The sequence below is a fragment of the Tauraco erythrolophus genome, chromosome 6, assembly GCF_009769465.1.
Source record: "Tauraco erythrolophus isolate bTauEry1 chromosome 6, bTauEry1.pri, whole genome shotgun sequence".
Taxonomy (NCBI): Eukaryota; Metazoa; Chordata; class Aves; order Musophagiformes; family Musophagidae; genus Tauraco; species Tauraco erythrolophus.
The window spans coordinates 61,454,203-61,473,191 of NC_141470.1; the positions used below are offsets into that span (position 1 = coordinate 61,454,203).

The 18,989-nt window shown below is 45.0% G+C and overlaps 1 protein-coding gene across 3 annotated transcripts in view; it reads left to right on the forward strand.

The window, feature by feature from the left end:
* Positions 1 to 18,989, forward strand: part of RCOR1 (REST corepressor 1) — an 85,378-nt gene that overhangs the window by 53,606 nt on the left and 12,783 nt on the right. For all 3 annotated transcript variants that reach the window (XM_086613660.1, XM_086613662.1, XM_086613663.1), the window contains 3 exons: positions 9,958 to 10,010; positions 14,247 to 14,408; positions 17,048 to 17,166. In XM_086613660.1, the coding sequence (XP_086469786.1) occupies positions 9,958 to 10,010; positions 14,247 to 14,408; positions 17,048 to 17,166 (334 nt within the window). The remainder of the gene's footprint in view (positions 1 to 9,957; positions 10,011 to 14,246; positions 14,409 to 17,047; positions 17,167 to 18,989) is intronic.

Sequence of the window (18,989 nt, forward strand, 5' to 3'; positions counted from 1 at the left end):
CTGATACTCCAGGATCTAGTTAGTGACACTGGTTTATCGTAGGCTTTTCCACTCAGTGTCTTAGGATCAGCCTTGAAGGCTGATGGCCTGCATGTAATCCATGTCTCAGCCATGTGCTATGTGGATCTGTAACCTGACTTTTTCTAAATTGACTTAATGTTGTGTATTCTTGAATACCTTAGTATCTGTTAACATAACACTAATACTTTTGTTTAGAGGCTACTATAAAGATTATGTTGTCCAAGATCTGGCTGTGTAAGCTTGCTGTCTTTATGCATGGACTTCTTGGAGTGGTCAAAAACATTTCTTTGCATCTCTTTGGTTTCAGGCCTGTAGGAAGTAAAGAAGTGCAAGCATGGGTGTATTGAGTGTTAGTGTCTCCCGAAGGCTGGCCTGCCTACAGTAGGGTAATTCATATGAGTTTGTCCATAGGTGGCTTCTGATCTCTGATGGAGAAAGGGCTCTTCACCTAAACGTCTGTTTGTGACCCAGGTTCTCATGTTCTGTGGGGTAGGGTACTGGTAATTTCATGAACCTCTGTACCTTAACCTGCAGTAGGCACTTGCTTATGATGCCTTAGTTCATGGCCTGCCTTATTAAGTGAACAGCTGAACTGATTCTTGTAGAAGCAGGAGTAGGAACTTTCAGGAGAGGGATGGGGCAGACAGCTGAGGGGCAAAGAGCCATGACCACTCTTGAGATAAGCTGTCTGCTTTGGGTTGTGCAGCACTCTGCATCAGAAGCATTTGTCTTGTCTCTGTTGTTCTGCTTCCTGCTAGCTTGTTCACATCCAGCTGATGTGAAAGTGAGGAAAATGGAGTCTTTAAAGCAAGTTTGAGACCTAGTTTTTTCATTCTTAGCACCCAGGTGCAGTAGTGCAATGAGTGGAGCTGTGGAAAGGCCCTTGCCTTCTCAGAAGGGCCAAGCGCCAAATATCTGAAAATAAGTTTTTAACCTTAGATGTAGAAGGAACAAAAGCATCTCAGTAATACTTCAGAAAATATAACTGAAGGGTTAGTTCCTCTCCAACATAAAGCTCCCTTCACTTAATCCCTATCATTGTTCATCTAATTTTGCTGGAAGCAAGTTTCATGCAACTTGTTCACAAGTGCAGATGCCGCCTGGGTTACTGAGACTATTATGTTACTCATATAGCTGGGCTTGGAAGTGAGGGGGCTGGCTGTGAAAAATAACTGAACTTGTAAGTGGTGCTTTTGTGACCTGACAACTCGCCATTCAGGATCACGAGGTTCTCCTGTTCCAGCTGCTGAGGAGCTGGGGGTGGGCAGTTACATCTGGAGGCTCTTTACTCTCCTCGAGCAGCTCCTGGCTCTTGGCACACTTACTGAGGGCTGCTCCTCTGTGTGACTCCGACTCGTCTCCTTCCTTTCCCTGTCTGCTGGCTTGCCTGACACTTCCTTTCCCTCCAAGTGACATCCTTCAAGGGCACAAATTGTTCATTTCTTTTGCCTTTGTATTCATTATAAAGGGGGTCAGCATGGCTTCTACTCTCGTCACAGACTTTGTTATCAGTAACAATAGTAATGAGCTGTAATTTAACCTGATGGCTATTCTGCTTCCACACATCCCTTATGTGTGTGCCCTCATCCTGCACAAAGACCCTGTGTCGTGGAGCAGTGGAGTTACCCATGCTGTTTAGGAAGCCTGGCTCTGATACAGTGCTTTTATTAGTTTGCATTCCTCTTATAACAGGGAATATAACAGTGGATGGTGGAAAATGGACTTGTGGAAGGTTTCACCTTCTTTAGAGGACTTTAAGTCTGGATATTCCATGGTGGCTTCTGAAGCTGGTTGACAGCAGTTGCTTGACCAAGCTTTATGGTAGTCTGCAGTGACTGTTTTGCAGACCAAGGTTTTCAGCATCTTTAGCATGATGTGGATGAAGAGCTGAGAACGTTCCGAGGTAGAGTACTGAAGCCTTGTATCAGACTGCTGGTAGTCTGAATCTGTGGTCTCCCATGCTGACTCTGTCATCAGTGTATGTCAAAGTATTTTTTTTCAAATTAGTGAATCTGGCGTTTGGAAAGGATGCACTGGATCAGACATTCTCAAGGAGTGCAAAAAATAATAATTTCCATAAGATGATCTGCACGAGGGAAGTTTCTTCTAATCCAAGTTATCATGTCCTGCATTGAACCATCTGATCAAATATTTTTTTTAATATTCTACCCTTTGTCACAACTGTATTGTTAATGTTGCTACTTGTGTTGCTTGGACATGTTGCTGCCTGTAGTTGAAGTATATAATCCGAGGCTGTAACCTCGCAGTAGAGTTAACTCAAGCCATGGTTTGACAGCAGAATAAATCTGGCTTTAGGGCTCCTCGGACTGAATTGAGAGCACTGTGCTGAATAATGCAAAGAGCTGTTCTGCTATAAACTCACTTTGTTGTTTGGGCACGTGCTCTGTGCATTTATCCTGTCTGTAACTTCCTGTCTATGTCTTGGAAGGTCACACATGGCAACGAGTATTCCTTCCCTGCCAGAAGCTACTGTGTGCTGGTTTTATGTTTGTACATGGGCTTCAAATCCAATATCAAGCACTGAAGCTAATTACATTTAATACAGTCCAGTTCCTGTGTCTGATTCAGGATCAGGTTTGCACTGCTGAATGATCCAGCCAAGCTCAGATCCTTCATGGTCACAGATTAGGTCTCAAGGTGATCTGACATAGCTATACCTATTTTGTGCTAGGTCCTGGAGGTAGTGTTTCGTCTGTGTTACTACCCTGCTAAATCTTCCTCTTCCTCTTCTCTACCGTGGTGCACATGAAGACATGTGGGCTCATGGTATCCAGGGCTCTGTAGATACTGAAAGCTGTGCTGCTCCTCTAGTAAAGTGGCATTCAGTGCTATGGCAGAGCTAACTTCTGGCTGAATGGTAAATGTGATGCACATGTAAGAAGCAATCCTTCTTTCCAGAGGGTCTTCCATGAGTGTCCTGACAGTGGGGCATCCAAATGGTCTTTCTGAAGGAGAAAGGAGCAGCATCAGAGAGCAAGAGAGGCAAGTGACCATCAGCCAGCTGACTCCTCATGATAATCCTCATTAATCCACTACCCGACACGTATGCACACTGTGATGAGTCTGTGTGATGTGATAGTCTCAGCTGAGGGTGTGACTTCAGGAATGAGCCTACGTTGGTAAAAGCTTTAAAAGAAACATGTATATACTACCAAAAGGCCTTTCCTGATAAATAGTTTAAAATAGTTTTGACAAGCTGCAAAAACTATGCTAGACTTGTCAGTACACCTGTCTGTGGTACAGCCGCCTTGCTGGTATAGTAAAATCTAAAGGTGGAGGAGTCAGGTCTTAACCATCACTGCAGCTTCAGCTTTGGTCTTCTCCTTAGATGGAGACCATGCAAAGAGCAGCACTGAAAAGAAAGAGAAGAAGAAAAAAAAAAAAAAGAAAAAAAAGAAAAAAAAAGAAGCTGTTTCTTTGCTAGCTTGTTAGTGTGAATTGCTTGGGTGGGGACTGGTTGCCTTTGTGTGGGAAAGGAAGCTTTTGGTAGATATTAGGGCTTTTAAAGGGATATATCTCCCAGGAATGAGATACTCCATTTTATTCCTTGTTTTCTGCTCTCTGAGCCTGCAATTTCCAGGTTCCAGGTGTGGTTCTGTGAGCAGCTGTTTCTTCACCAGTGCTAGTTTCCATAGCCATGCCTGTTCATGCCTGCCTGCTCGTCCCTGCTGCTGTGCTGCGCCAGAGTGAGGAACGAGTAGGGCGTTTGGCTGAGCCTGTCTCATCGCTTGTTGGAACTAGGAGGGCTAATCTCTTTTTTTTTTTTTTCAAGCTGGTGTAACCTCCTGGTGAAGTGATTCTGTGAACTGAGCTAGTATACAACCATATAAAAAGTGCAAAACTGTTTTATGAAGCATGCTGCTTTGGTGGTGGTCCATCCATCCGTGTCCCAGGTGGCTCCAGAGCTAATGCAGGAGCAGGGGGCAGCCTGTGTGGCTTGGGCTGGTGATAGGAGGGTCTGGGACTGCCCCTCCAGATAGGTGAGAGCATCTCCATACTTTCAGCCACCACCACTCAGTGCTTGGATGGCTTCGATGCTGCTTGGGTGAGGGAACTAACGCAGGAGGAGAGGGTTGGTTGTTTTTCAGATAGAACAGTTTTCTAGTCTGATTCCCTAGGGGTCCAGGCAAATGTTTGTTCTCCCAGGTGGGAAGAGGTGGCTGGAGGCTGGGGGTGCTTAACCTGGCCCTGCTGCCAAAGGGGACTTCTAATGCAATGGAAGAGTATTAGAGATGATATACAAGTAGAATCTGAGCTCCAGGGAGGCACGTGGGTGGGAGGCTGAGATACACTGTGGAGTCCTGTGACTCAAGGGACCCTGCCCCACTGCAGGGTATTTTCTCTTGCTCCTATTCAATTAGGCTTCTCCCAGTAAGATTTGTTTGCCTTTGCCTTGCAGCTGCATCCAGACTTTTCCCTCACATGCTGCAGATGCAGTGGAGTTGAGGCCTAAATCCTCTCATGCCTTCAGTTGCATTAAGTCATTTTTAGGTAGCTTCTGTGTCCCTGTTCCTAGAGACAGTGTTTAAGGAGGCCGTGTGCCTGCTCAGGTGGGTGCAGCACGGAGCACAAAACACGGCTGTACTCTGGCTCTCTGCTCCTCTCCTGCCCCATGACACACATCACATCTTGCCAAGAAGAGGAAACAGCTTTTCCAAGGCAGCAGACCCTTTTAAATAGGCGGGTTTTACTTTCTTTTAAGTGATTCTGCCCAGGAAAAAATGGTCAAGCCACCTCGCTTCGATATCTGCCTGCTCCCTCTCCACCTCCTGTTGCACCTGGCTTTAGTAAGGCACTTGTCCAAACTGGTGCTTCTTTCAGCCTCCTCTCCTGTGCGCGGACCACGAGGTGGCAGGATTGTTCCACCGATGCTGCCAGAGTGGCGGGACGGCAATGCAGCTGCTCATTTTTATAGCCAAGGCAAAAACTGTGCTTAGTTGTTTGTGTACCGTCATAACTGTATTTTGAAATTTGGAAGAATTTCACATGTTGTGTCTGATCCACGGTCCTTGTTTTCTTTATATAACATTGGTTTCTTCTAGGTCTTGCCTTTTTTTAATTTTTTCCGCCTGTTCTTAAGGGAAATGGAGGGGAGGGGGAGATGTACAGCAACATCCAGAATTCCTCACAGGTTCCAGCATTGATCAAACCCTGTGAAGCACATTACTGAGGCTGAGAAGGCTGCTGCTTTTGTCCTCATTTCACCCCATTCTGTCAGGGTATTGCATCACGTAATATGCAAAGTGTTCAGAGCTCCTGCAGTACCCCAGTAATAGGGGTGAACTGAGGTTGCAGCAACAGCTCTACCTCTGCATTCCTGTTGCTTTCTATAGACTTTAGCACACTTGCTTCTGCTGCAAACCCTCCTTGGGGTCACTGAGTCCACTAAACATGGTTCGATGCTTGTGGGGCCATTAAGAAGCAATTTGGGTAGAGGGGAGAAATTCTCCTGAAATACCGGCTCAGAGAGATTGTTTAGTCTGATCGAATGGTGATGAGGGGAGTCATTGCTTTCAGGCGTTGCTCTTTTAAGAGTTCTTCCACCCCCCTGAAATTAATGCTCCTGTTTTACATCTCTCAATTCGCTGTTCTAGGATGCGGGACTGAAAATCAGCAATGCAGTTGTTTGCTCTTGTTTCTCCTTCCCTCTGTCAGCCAAGAGGGTCCCCTTTCTTTTGCCTCTAGTGAGGAATTCTTGCAGGAAGATCATTAGCAGAAGAAAAGGGTGTATGAGAAAGACAGCTGCAAAACAAGACGACAAAATTCAGGGGGTCAATGGCACTGTTTTGGTCGGAAGCTCTCCTCTCTAGATAGTGAGGAAGAAGCATCTTTCTCTGCTTCCTTTCCCACTCCCTTCTGTTTTCCTTGTCTCTTTGGCTGTGTTATTGCTACACCTGGAGTCATTTGGTTGTCTTTTGGTAGACCTCACTTCTTGTATAAAGGAGAGGTGGTTTTTAGTATCTGAACACTCTGCTCCTCTTTTCTGGTGACAAGATGTATGTGGGGCTCTGTTCCTTTTGTGTCTCCACCTTTTGTGCTACTTCTGCCTTCCTGAGCATGCCTGGCTGCAGGAAGGGGCTCTTTGGGCCAGTGCTCACTCTGTTTTGGTTGTGGGGTGGACACGGGGGTCCTGCTCTCCCTCACACAGCTAAAATGCGTGCAAAAGAAGAAATGTAGCCAAATAGGTAAAGAAATACCAATTTATGATTCTTTTCTCCATCGCTTCCCCCCATCTGGTTTCTAGTAGCAACAAGAGCCTTCACAGGAGCAGCGCATCTCCTGTGTCACACGACTGTTTCTATTCAAGTCTTTTAGGCCTGGTCTGTGCTGAAATATCTTTCTGGCATAGAGAAATGGATGGGAGAGGAGGATGCTATTGACTGCCCTGCTTGGGGAAAAGTTACGCTGGTAGAAAGAGCGTGTGGTGATGTAGTTTATGCTGGGGGAAATGAGACAGGATTGCTTAGCTGCTCTTGGCTTATTCTCTTCTGGAAAGCAGCTAAGAGCCATGCTGGCAAACTGTCTCTTCTGGTGTAAGCAGGACTCTGCCCCAGGCTCCTCTGACTCTGAACTCTGATGTCTAAACAGATTGCTGAGATACAGGCTGAGGGTGACTGAATGCCACTGAAGTGCAGTGGAGCAGAATTTCACGTGCCTGCTGCCCTGGGCTTGCCAGAGGTGTGTGGGGGAGGCAGAGGTGGAAGAGGGCACTTATTTATCTGGTGTGGCATGTGAAGCATTAAGCTTGTGGCAGTTCCAGGCTCTACTGGTATGGGAGACTAAAGAGATCCTGTGGCTCAGCTGGTGCCATGCTCTTGCTCACTTCCTACGTAGGGGGATGGTAAAGAAAGCAATCAGAAGGATTGCTCAAGGGACTGTCATACCTATCAGATGGTGCAAGCATCAAAGTGAGTGAGCCCGCAATTAGCCAAGAAATGACAAGCAGAATGGGCTAAATTGTCAGTAAGCGGGCAGGGAACAAGCCAAGAGCAGAATATGATGGAGTACTCCTTGTCCTTCCTTCATCCACAGACACTCTTTTAGTGTATAGGAGTATTGCTGTGTGGTCATGGTCGGTTTACTGCCTTATTGCCTTTTTCTTATTTTTCTTTTCTCTTTCTTCACTGTAACGATGAGGTGTTACAGACCTCACCATGACAAGAAAAGCATCCTGCCTCCTTTCATGGTGTCTGATCACTCATAGGCTACTGTTTGGCTCTATGGTGTATTGACTTGGTTCAAGAGAAATCCTGTTGATATTGGGGGACCTTGCTAACGTTCTTGCTCAATTAGGAGAGAAAATGCTGTAGTGATTTTTGTGGAGGGTGGGGAGCACGGAGGAGGAAGAATGTTTCCATTGCTTATAGTATCTGGCGTAAGAGAGGTGATATGCTGGAGAGCAGAGCGACCTCGTTTCTTCTCTTTATATATTAAACAATAAGATGCCGAAGTCAAATCAGGAATTGTAGATCTTTCCACAGTGAAAGCGAGCTAGTTAATGCAGCAGTACTTAGCATTCAAGAGCTTAATTCAGCCTTGGACTTCAGGGAATTCAACTCCTTTCCTCCCTCTTCCTTCACCTCCCCCTTAAACAAAATGTATGAGGCTGCATGTGTAATACCTGTCCTAAGGAAGCCAAGAGCATTTAACTAAAGTACAGGGAGATGCTGCACCTAGAGTTTCCCAGCAGCCTTTGTTTTTTTGGTGTGGTTATCAAGTCTGGAAGCATCAGTAGGATGTGGGCAGAAGAGTGACTTCAGATGTTCCCTGCCCTGTGTGGTGTGTGGAGGAAAGGGATGGTGGGTGGGAAGGTGGCAATTCCCTTCTCTGTCCCCATTTTCCCTGTGTGGTCCTCCTGGATCATGTTCTGCTGGGGCGTGATTTTTCCATGGCAAAGCTGATTTCAGAGGTTCCTACCCTTTGGTAGCTCATCATGTTCTGTTAGGCAATGCAGCGATTTCAGCCTAACAAATTTTTATCACTGTGCCTGTCAACCTCCACTTCCTGTGCAACTATTTTTATCATGTTTGCCTTGTACAAGAAAGAGTTGCTTGCAAGAAGGGATAGTTTTTTGTCCCAGTTCAGCATGGTTCTTAGAAACAGTTTGACTTGGAGAGCCAGATACATTTATGCTGCAGGAGTGCAAATGAATGGTTGTGGCTACACCTTTCTCTAAAGGGCTAATAAAACTTTTACTGACTGTGTCCAGAACATGGTTCAACAAACAGGTTTGTCAGCCCTTTGGGAATCCCTGTTGTGTGCAGGTGGGAGCTTGGAAGAGCAAGAACCTCATGGCCTGTCCTTGCTAACGTGGAACTGTGCCTGTATTTACTGCTTGCTCTTCTTTTAGCACAACATATGGCTATGTTAATATTCTCATGGACTTTTCCATGGCACTTAACAAAGCCTTTTTATGCAACACCTTTTTGTGAAAATTAATGCATCTCCTTTCCAAATGAAGGGCTGTCATTGATGTCACATGTCATATTGTCTAGTAAGATGGGATGTCTGCTTTAAGTACCTAGATTTAACTTCTTTGTATGGGTGACAAGCTGAAAATAAGAGACTGATGCTCTCCTGCCGTGCGTTTTCTGATCTGTCCTTTCTGTTTTCCCAATACCTTTTGAGTTCATTGCTTAGTTTCCTCAGCTGAAGGAAGAATTTAGGAGTGTCCTAGCTTGAAGGAAAGGCTTTAAGAAATACTGTGCTATGAGACACCAGAGACTCCATGCAAGAGTCTGTAAAGGCAGAAAACATGGGAGAATCACATTTGAGAGCTGAAGTTAATAATGAGGCCCAAACCGTGGGACATGTAGCTTCCTTAGCTGCAGTGCACACAGAACCGTTTCCTTCTGGAGGCGCTGCGCACAGTCGCCATGAGTTGGGTGCTCAGCGCAGGAATTTGCTTGCATCCCTTCCAGGGTAATTGCAGAGAAGGAAGGTGGAATGATTTTTGAGCTCATTGATAAGTGACTTGTCTTCAAGTCCCAGATTTGTAGAAGAGTGAGAATTCTGGCCATGCATACCAGTTCTAAGTCTTTTGGGTTACTAGCACGTTGGGGATCCTACAGACAACCAATGCTTCCAGCATCTTCCACTCCATTAGGTGAAGTAGGAGCCTCACCTTTTAGCTTGTGTTTTTTGTGTGTTTTTTTTTTTTTTCTTCAGGGGTGTTGTTATCATTACAGTGCATTTAATAATGACCAAGCACAAGGGCACAGAGTTCAGAACACCACCTCTGGTACTGACTTCGATCCAGTCCTCTTAAATAGGTGCTCTTGGATATAGTGTAAGCTCAGTCACTCATACTGAAAGAGACGCTTGGGTTTTAGTCCCATCTACAGAAAATATAATTCCTCAGGGCATCTTCACATTGTAAAGGTTAAAAGTTCATGGGGGCCTAACAATATGTAAAGGTGGGGTTTGGTCCAAGGTGAAAATCACTGAGGCATGAGGGCTGAAAAAGTACCCAAGATACCTGCAGTGGTTGTGCAACACTAGGAGTCTGGCAGTATTGGAATGTATGGATTGTGTTTGGGGGTTTTTGTTCTTAAGAAAACAACTGTTTTGGGGAAATTAAAAAAAAAAAAAGCTGAGTTATGTCTACAGTTTTGGTGAACAAGTTCTGAAATATTATATGCTATGTTTCAGAAATACTGGAACTGGATTGGATATCATGTATCATTTAGGCTTGTTAAAAAAATACATAGTAGTTTGTCTGGTGACTGTTGTTTTTCTTTTTTTCCTTCCTTCCTTTCCTGAATTGCTGGAAACAGCAGATATCCATGAGAGTTCTATGTGGAGGATGCAGTGACCATGACTGAAGTCAAACTGGGTTTTAGACTGGAAAGGGGAAGGGGAGAAGAGGTGAGATCATTATATGAAATGTTCTTACGCCTTCTCTTTGTTTTTCAGTGGACGAATATATTGCTATTGCTAAAGAGAAGCATGGATACAATATGGAGCAGGTAACAACTCTTCGAATACTTACTTTATTTTAAAATCTTTTCCAGCAGGTATTAAAACATGACTTAAAGTGACTGCCTAGAACCGCTTCTTCCCTCTGTACCGTCTGTGTTTTCTCCTCTCCTCCTCCCAAAACGGATTGTTCCTAATAGTAACCTGTTTTACAGGTTATAGTTTATAGTTTTACACCAAGAGTCAAAGAAGAAAACCAAAACATTGTAATTTCTAACACAATTTGGCCATGAGTATTATGCTTCCTATGGCGACTACCTCTTGAACACTTTCCGAACCCCTGAATGACGTTAAAAAGATTGGCTTGTCTTTGGAAAGCTGCCTGATTGCATTGCGCTTTCCAATTGACTGCTCCATCTCTGCTTCATGGATGTGGCAGTTATTAATGAGCTATTGAACAGTCATATGCTTTTCTGAGGCAAACTAATATCCACGGTTATTTACCTTAAAATGTGCTGCGAATCATTTTGCATTTCATAGATGAGCACTTCAGGCGTTGGTGCAGTAGCAGTGGACAACTTCACCAGCTGTCCCTGGCATTAGCCAGTGCCTTTAGCCTAGGGATGGACATCCTGGTCTGAGGACCAGACCTCTCTTTTACTCCATGTGGTCTAGGATTGTGTACTAATCTTCCCTGTGTTAACTAACATCAATTTCAACACTCATCTGAGGAGATGAATGGACCTGTGCCTGGGAAGCTTTTCTGAATTCTGTGGAGTTTCCTTATGCACTAATACTTGCCTGGAAAGGGAAGGCGGGGAATCTCATGAGTTACTGCATTGACAAATTATATACTGTCTCTACAAAGGGATTCTATGAAAATTTGAAAGGCTATGAAATTGTTCAGGCAAAGGCATGAGCTTAGAAACCAATGATTTGGATGGGCAAGGGTTTCTTTTTAAGTGACTCTGCTGTCGTCTTTGAGTCAGACTTTCAGTGGTTGATACTCATGCTGAAAAAGACTTATTGTGGAACAAGAACATTGAAGTTGAGATAGCCAGCAAAATTTCCAGCAAAACCAGGAATGATGAGACTTGATAATTATAGTTTCTAAGAACAGAAAACAGCAATAAAAGGACCACGAAGGCACTGAAAGGCTGGGGAATTAAATGAAAATAAGGATGGTAGCTTACATCAGTTGAGATGGGTATATCCTAGTATTGAATACTGTGGGTAATATTTGCCAAAAGAGATGGTCTCAGGGTAATAAAAAAGTGGGTTTTTTTTTTTAGTGAGGAAGTGTTGTTTGGAGAGTATAGACTCATCCAGAAGACTGATCAAAATGAAGCTTGCAATTTGAAAAAAAACACCACCTGATTTCTTGTGTTTTGAAAAACTTAAATTTGGCTAACGGAGGCTTGCATTCATTTTAATGTTGGAAATACAGACTTCCCACTCATTCCTTGAAGTCTGTCTCTCCATTTTTCTCTTTTTCTCCCCTCATCTGTGTACAGAAATAGAAGTTATGGGACTTGCCACACCAGACTCTAAAGTGGCTGAGCAACTTGTAAAAATGTCCCACCTTCTGAAAATGCTCTCATTCCTTCCCTAGCACTCTCCCATAACACTCTGGAGTTAAACACGTTTCTCAGGTCCTTTGGGATTTCCTAGACAGCTATGCTAGGCACTTCCTAGGATCTATCTTGTATTGCTCTGGAAGGCACATACTCATTTTGTATTACGGGGACAAGTGTTGAGTCTTTCAAATCGGGATGATTTGTTGTGTCACCAAGGGACACTCTCTCTTCAGCAGGTATCATCAGAGTTGCTGTTGGCTGGGTGACTGTGGACAAGCTGATATGGGCTTCCTGGAAGCCAGTCAGAGCTCACTTTAGCATTTGGCCACCCTCTTTGGTCTTTGCTGACCAAGGCAGTCCTTTCCCACGCATGCATCCCCCCCGACAGCCGCTCGCTTTAGACCTCTGTGCAGGTGGCTTGGCTGACAGTCATTGCACAGAGATTCCTGTTCTTCCATCTGTGCCCCCTGCCCAAAACCTACCTTTGCAGACCAAGACGTGTCAGTTTGTGGAAGGGAGTGGCAAGCTGCCTGGCTGGGCAGCTGGAGCGTGTGCTGGCACTCCCCTGCCCAGTGGCTTTCCCGTCCAGCTGGCCGCATCTGCACTGCACGCAGCTCCTGTGTCTCCGTCCTTTTGTCCTTTCTTTCCCCTTGCCTGTGGCCGAGTGCCCCGTTGTTGGCTCTGCTGCTGTGGGATGATGGCTGGAGGATCCAGGCTGTGCTGGTGGGAGTCCCCACAGCCTCGCCAGCTCGAGGGCAGGCAAAGGGCAGGCTCCGGCAGGCGAGTGAGCTCTGGCAGGGTGAGCCCACTTCAGCTGGTGTTGGCAGACTGTGGTAGGTGGTTGTGTTGAGCTGTAGCAGTCACAGGGTTTTGGAAGTGCTGCGGCAAGTCTGACCGTGAGCTGTATGCTCCTGCCAGCCCGTGTCACATGCCTTGGGACAAAGGAGACTGAAAAGCTGTGTATGAGTGCAGAGGTCTTGTAGGGCAGCATGGGGTGGAGGAGGAATACTGCTCTCCTGTTAAACAAGCCTATAAGGAAAACCTTTTTATTTACCTTTTGCTTTGTGCCAGCAGCTGTCCCCTCAGCCCTCACTAGCACCTTAGTGGTATTTAACACTACTCTGCCCTCCCAAAATGTGTGTCTCCTTGTTTTTCCCTTGCTTTCTCACAGGGGTATTTGGTACAGCTCATATCTGAAGCTGAAAGGGATGACAGGGGAGAAGAAAACTCAGTCCTTTGTGACTGCAAAATAGTTTATTTGGGCCCATGCTTGCCACAGTGCATGGAGATAAGTGGCTGTGTGGCTCCTGTGACATCTTCAGTGACTGTGCTGCAACCAAGACTACTTCTTGTTCTGCATGGTGGCAAAAGGGAGGAGAAGGTACCTGGGCATCATGACAGGCCAGTAGAGTCAGAACAAGATCTTGGATAAGATGAATATTTATACGTGTACTCTGCAGAATCTCAGGGGAGCAAGATCACATAAAGGAACTGCTTTTTGCATAGCAAAGCATAACGGGGAATCCCCCAAATTTGGAGGAATTTTGTAGCTCTGAGCAGCCGGGGCGAAACTACTAGATGAGGGTAACTGGCTGCGAAACCCGAGCTGAGTTTGCATATGACAAGCAGGTTACTCTGGTGTTTTACTCAGCATGTTAGGGATTGTTTTCACTTTACAGCAGTTGCGGAAGGCTGGTTTCCAGCTCTGCAGAGTCAGGCCTTCCCAAAATGACTCGCGGTGGTCGCTGGCATGCCAGATGTAGTGATGTGTCATAACGCGCAGGGGCTGCGCACCCCTGGGAGAGGGGTGGCTGAGAGCAAGCATCTCAGATGGTGAGAGGAGGGCGGTTTGCAGGTGGTGAAGCGCAGCGCGTGCACTTTGTCTGTGGAACTGAGAATTGGAGGCTGCAACAGTGAAACGAGGCGTCTCTGGAGGGAACAAATGAGCAGCCCCCAAACTGAGCGAAACTTTTTTCTCCTTCAGGCCAGGGACATCTTAACTGCAAGTCAAGATTGTACATGCCACTTTAGGGAAGTGATTGAGTCACCATCCCTGGAGGCATTTAAAAGATGTGTAGATGTGGTGTTCAGGGAATGGTTTAGTAGTTGACTTGACAGTGCTAGGTTAAGGGTTGGACTTGATGATCTGAAAGGTCTTTCCTAACCTAAACAATTCTATGATTCTATGCTCTCTGCCTTTCCTTTTTCCGGTTCTTCATTCATCCTCTTTGCCTTTCCCCCCTTCCCCTCCGAAAGAAACCCCTAAACAACCATAAAAAATAAACCATCATACTAAACCATCCTCAGAATTGCACAGGAAATGAGAGTTTAGCACTGGCAAGAAGCTTCCTTTTAGTCCAGCTTGTTTGTTAGGTAGTCTTCCCAAGTCTTTACTTAGCTTTCCTGTGCATACCATGATCAGTAAAGTTGGAGTCATTTCTTCAGGATTTTTTCCTCTACCCTTTCTCTTGCTACTGTCTTATTACATTACTACTTGTATGGTTTGGATAAATTTCAAGTTGGTCTTCACAACCTAGCAGGGTGGGGGTCAGATTCCAGTTTCTTGGACACAGCAAAGTGTCTGATGTAGCTGAGAATTAAAATTATATCTAATGTATTGCCTGAGCAAAATGCTGTAGCTCTCCCTTTGCACGCATATTGACTTTCTTGTGATTACAATTGTCCCCTTGGTGTCCTTGTTATTTCTAGGCCCTTGGGATGCTGTTTTGGCACAAGCACAACATTGAGAAGTCTTTGGCAGATCTGCCAAACTTTACTCCATTCCCAGATGAGTGGACAGTGGAAGACAAGGTCTTGTTTGAACAGGCCTTCAGTTTCCACGGGAAAACCTTTCACAGGATCCAGCAGATGGTAAGTGGTGTCACAGGAATGGAAAAGCAGAACAGGTGGTTGGATTGTTGTCCTCAGTGCTGATTGTGCTGAGCTCCTATCTAATGCTCTTGGGAGAGAACAGGCCAAAGGGGGGTGTTAGAGGGAAAAATAACACTGTGAATAGAAAGAAACAACATTGCTTCCAGAGTCTCTGTAGAAGTGTTTTCCTGAAGTGCTTTACTGGTTCAGGATAAATTTTGACTGTGCAATTTTTTTGGTTGGAAATTACAGTTTTCAGTCCCCTGTGTGCTATGGTAGCGTTTGTCTCAGCTGGAGTTCAGGCATGGTCTGTACACACGTGCCCACCTACACACAGAGTAAAGATCATCTCTGTGCAAAGTTGATTTCCTTTCTTACAGCCTGCTTTTTAGGAATTCATTTTATTCGACTGTGAAGCTTGTGCTTAATGTGATTTGGGACTGTCAGTGGATGCTGTAGTGGAGATTTATACATCATTGCAAATATTCAGTCCTTTGCTTTCAGTTGATAGTGATGGGGGTTTTTTAAAACTAGAATTGAAAACTTTAAGGGTAGGTTTCTGCCAGAAAGGGAATTGCTGAGGTGTATGCAATTTTCTTTCGAAAGAGGGAGAGGACGGGATGTAAAATTTTTTTATTAATTATTATCTCGAGAGTTTCTTTAAGTGGTTCATCACCTGGGTGGGAACCAGACTTTGTTCTTTGCTCTGCTTCAGTAAAGTGCCTCTCAAGTGTTCTGGCAGGACCTGGTTATGTTGGTTGTGACCCTTTGAAGTAAGCTTAGGCTGTTGCAGTTTGTGCAGCCTCTTTAAAGCACGTATCAAGGTCTGTGTTGCTGATCTTGCTGAAAAGTGAAAGATGACTTGACTCTCAAGCGTGAAGGAAAACTGCCTGATCCCTTTTCTAAAGGGTGGCAGGAAGAAGCTTATTCTTCTCATGTCCTCTTTGAATGTTCCTTCACTGGTGTTCCTTTCCAAATGTTCTTGGAGTCCCAGAGTCTCCCACTGCCTTGGATCAGCTGACAGGGCTTGCACGTTTTATGGACAGCTGATATAGACAGTCTGGAGAGTTGTGGACTCCTGAAGGGTGAAGCTGTTTTCTTCTTTATTGCTCTGTTCTTACACAGAGTGGGGGGAAAAAGGGGAGGGGAATGTCCTGGGGAAGAAAGAGAACATAAAGCCTGTCCTGTTGCTTGGTTAAACGCCAAAGCGAGAGATTCTCAATTCGGTTTATGTGCAGAAGCATGACTCTGTCCCTGAGTGAAGTGCATTCCAGTACAGGGATGCTAAGCTGTACTGTTCTGTTCCCTAGGTAATGATATTTTTTCACTGTTGCTCCCAGAAAAGCCATCCTGCATGAAAGAAATTAAATGGCCTGAAGCTTTGTGTTTAGCAGGGGACAGGAATCAATGGCTCGAGAGCACGTTAGTTGTTAGTTTATATATGCTGCCCCGTTACCACCAGAGCAGCTTGGAACAGAGGGGAAAAATTATCGAAGCCGGAGAACAAAAAGTGACTTATGTTATTTACTGGAGCTGGTTCTGATATTTTGGCACTCTTAACATGTGTTTGTAGCCGAGTTGATGTTTGTCACGTACAGCCTTGTCCCTGAGTTTGTTCTGTGGAACTCTTTATTTCCAACGTACCAGCCTGCTGCATGGCTATTGGCAACACAACACCGACACAGTGCCTGTGCTTTGCCAGCGCAGATGGATTTATGCCTGTGTGCAGCTGTGGGCCAGGGTGGTAGTTCTGGTGTGGTCCCTTACTGGGACCTAAAGTCAACTGGCAGTCCGAGAACCAGGCTTATCTCAAGTAAAGACGTAAACTGCAGTATCTGAATAAGAGAGATCTGGCTCTTGCTCACAGTTTTGTTTTCCTCCCAACCTGTCCTGCCCTCCAAGCTGAATCCGACACTTATCTAAAACATGTTTTATTCAGCAAGAAAGGCTGGACTTGCACCTTGTAGAAGTCCTGTGAAAGAATATCCATGCAGAGTACCTCAGAAGCAGAGAATTAGTCTTAAATCTAGTTCTATGCTTTTCAGAGGCAGGCTTCATTCATAGCTACAGGGTAATGACATTAGTGTGAGAGGACAAAAAAAATAATTGAGACTTGTGTTTTCCTGTATCCTCAGTTCACCATAAAGTGATGTTTCACCTTTTGAAAACATCTTTTGTTGAGACCTTTGAATAGACTTCATCATGTGAATGGTGTGAATAAGCCTTTTTAACCAAACATCAAAGATATGCTTGGGATGTGGCCTGCAATTTAGCAGTTACTGCGGTTGCCTACACATGCCTGTGTTGGCTTTTAAAACTGTTATCTCAGTTTCAAGGCCCCATTTTGGATTTGCTCTTGCTATGTTCCTCTTCTGAAGGGAACCAGCTACCTGGCTGGTGAGTGGAGGCTAGCTGAGATGCTGTTTAGAGACTTTAATATCCCAAATAGTAGGAACTAATCTGAAACACTCCCCCATAGATCGTTTTTGGAAAGGCTGCAGAGCTGCCTTGCTTGAGCCCTTGAGAGAATCCTGCGTAGAGAGATCAGATGTTCCTTGACAAAAACAGACCGATTGTATGTGAATTCCTGGGGATACTTTACATATAAACATATAAAAGGATACATGTTTAATTTACAGCTTCCTGACAAATCAATAGCCAGCCTGGTGAAATTTTACTACTCCTGGAAGAAGACAAGGACTAAAACTAGCGTGATGGACCGTCATGCTCGTAAACAAAAAAGGGAACGTGAGGAAAGGTAGGTTTGCAAGCAGAAAGGCTGTGTATTGATGCACACTGATTTCTTTAGACTTCCCCAGAGATTCCTGTTAGCTTGTAAGAAACTAGATGTAGGATTTTCCCCAAAATGTTTCCTGGTACCACACCTTCTTTCCCCACCCCTCTTCCCTGCTGTGCATGTTTTGCTTTGCTTAAAGCCAAAGGAATCTGTCGGCAATTAGGTGTGCTCCCTTTCTCAATGCTGTGCAATTTCTGATTGCCCTCTAGTGCAGTTATCACCATCCTATCACTCTAGAAGCTTTTTCTCTGATACCGCTTGAGGGTGGAGAAAATGAAATTAAAACTGTTTGCAAGCTGATTGGCACTGTTGTCAGCAGAGCCAGAAAAGCAGATAAGCAGGACAGTAAAAGGAAGTAATGAAAGAGCTACAAATGTGCTTTTATTTTCTTCACGTGATGCTCAGTAGAGTGAGAACATGAATCTGATGGGGGAACAGGCTCCGGTGCAGCACCCGTCAGCCTGTGCATACGCACACACAGACCCTTCCCTTGCCTTTTACTTAGAAAACTTACCAGTATAAGGCCGTCAGGCCAAGCTCTTTTCTTGAGAAAGATGACGTTAAGGCTGTATTTTCAAGTAAGAAGAGAACAGAGGAACTTACACTGAGTTCTCTGGCAGAAGTGTCCCAAGGAGCGCTGGGTGCATTAGGATTTGGGTGAGGGTGGTGGTGTTTGGGAGGTCACTAAGCTTCAGCAGATGAGCTTGATTCCTACTTATGCAGCTTTGTCTGCAAGTTCACCCTGCTGTATACCTGTGCAAGCCCTTGAAGGTAGGTCAGTCAATGGCCTTGGGTGTATTGCTAGAAGTATTTGTACAGTTAGCACTGGTACTCGGTGCCTTTGTGTAGTTCTGGAGCTGACAGGGCCTGAGAAATGCAGTGGCCTCAGGTGTGTGTGGGGAAGAAAACCCCCTCTGAACAGCAGCAACTCCATCTGCTTTGATGCAGGTGCCTTCTCAACCTGCTCTAAAATGCAGTTAATGTCTTCACAGACCAAACTTGAGGTGCACCTAGCATTGGAAGACTCATAATGTAGTTGGGCAAAATTCTGCAGAAGCAGAAAAAGCTTCTCCTCAGAGGAGCTGCTGTTCTAGCACTTCCCAGGAGCTTTTTGCTGGCTTCAGCACATATGAGCGAGCCCTGTTTGGGAAGGAGGAAGAAATGTGTTTCCAGGATTGAGCTTTACTACACCAATGACTCACTCAACCTCTCCCATCTCTACGCTAGATCAACAATACTTGCTTAGCAGGCAGAGCCAGGGAGAATACTACCAGCCAACTTGTCCGGTATTTGGTTGGCTTTCTCTGAACTGAGTCTCTTTTTCCATTCTGTTCTTTTCCCTTCTCTGCAAAGACTGTCTTGATTTTTCTTCTCCCCATCCTGGTAGTTATTTTTTTGTGGTGTTTTTTTTTGTTCTGTTTTTAAATTTTCCTACTGATTTATGAGGGGAGTGGAACCTCTCATAAAGAGTATGTGTTTGTCTCATACTATGTAGTTTAGGATCTTTTAATACCACCTCTCTGGTGTTGTCCTTTTCTCATAAATGAATTTACTGCAATTTGGAAATACACCTCTCTGGTACCCATGCCTGTTTGCTGGGAAAAGCAAGCAGCACCTCAGACCATCTGGTGATTGGGAAAGAACTGTATGGGCTGCTATGTGCTGTAATTTTGTAACCTTTGAGGAAGACAGCTGGATTGGAAATGCATAATTTGGCTTACATCTGCAGCAAGCTAAAGATCAGGCCATCATCTTGATGTTTGATTTCCCTTCTTCCCCTCAAT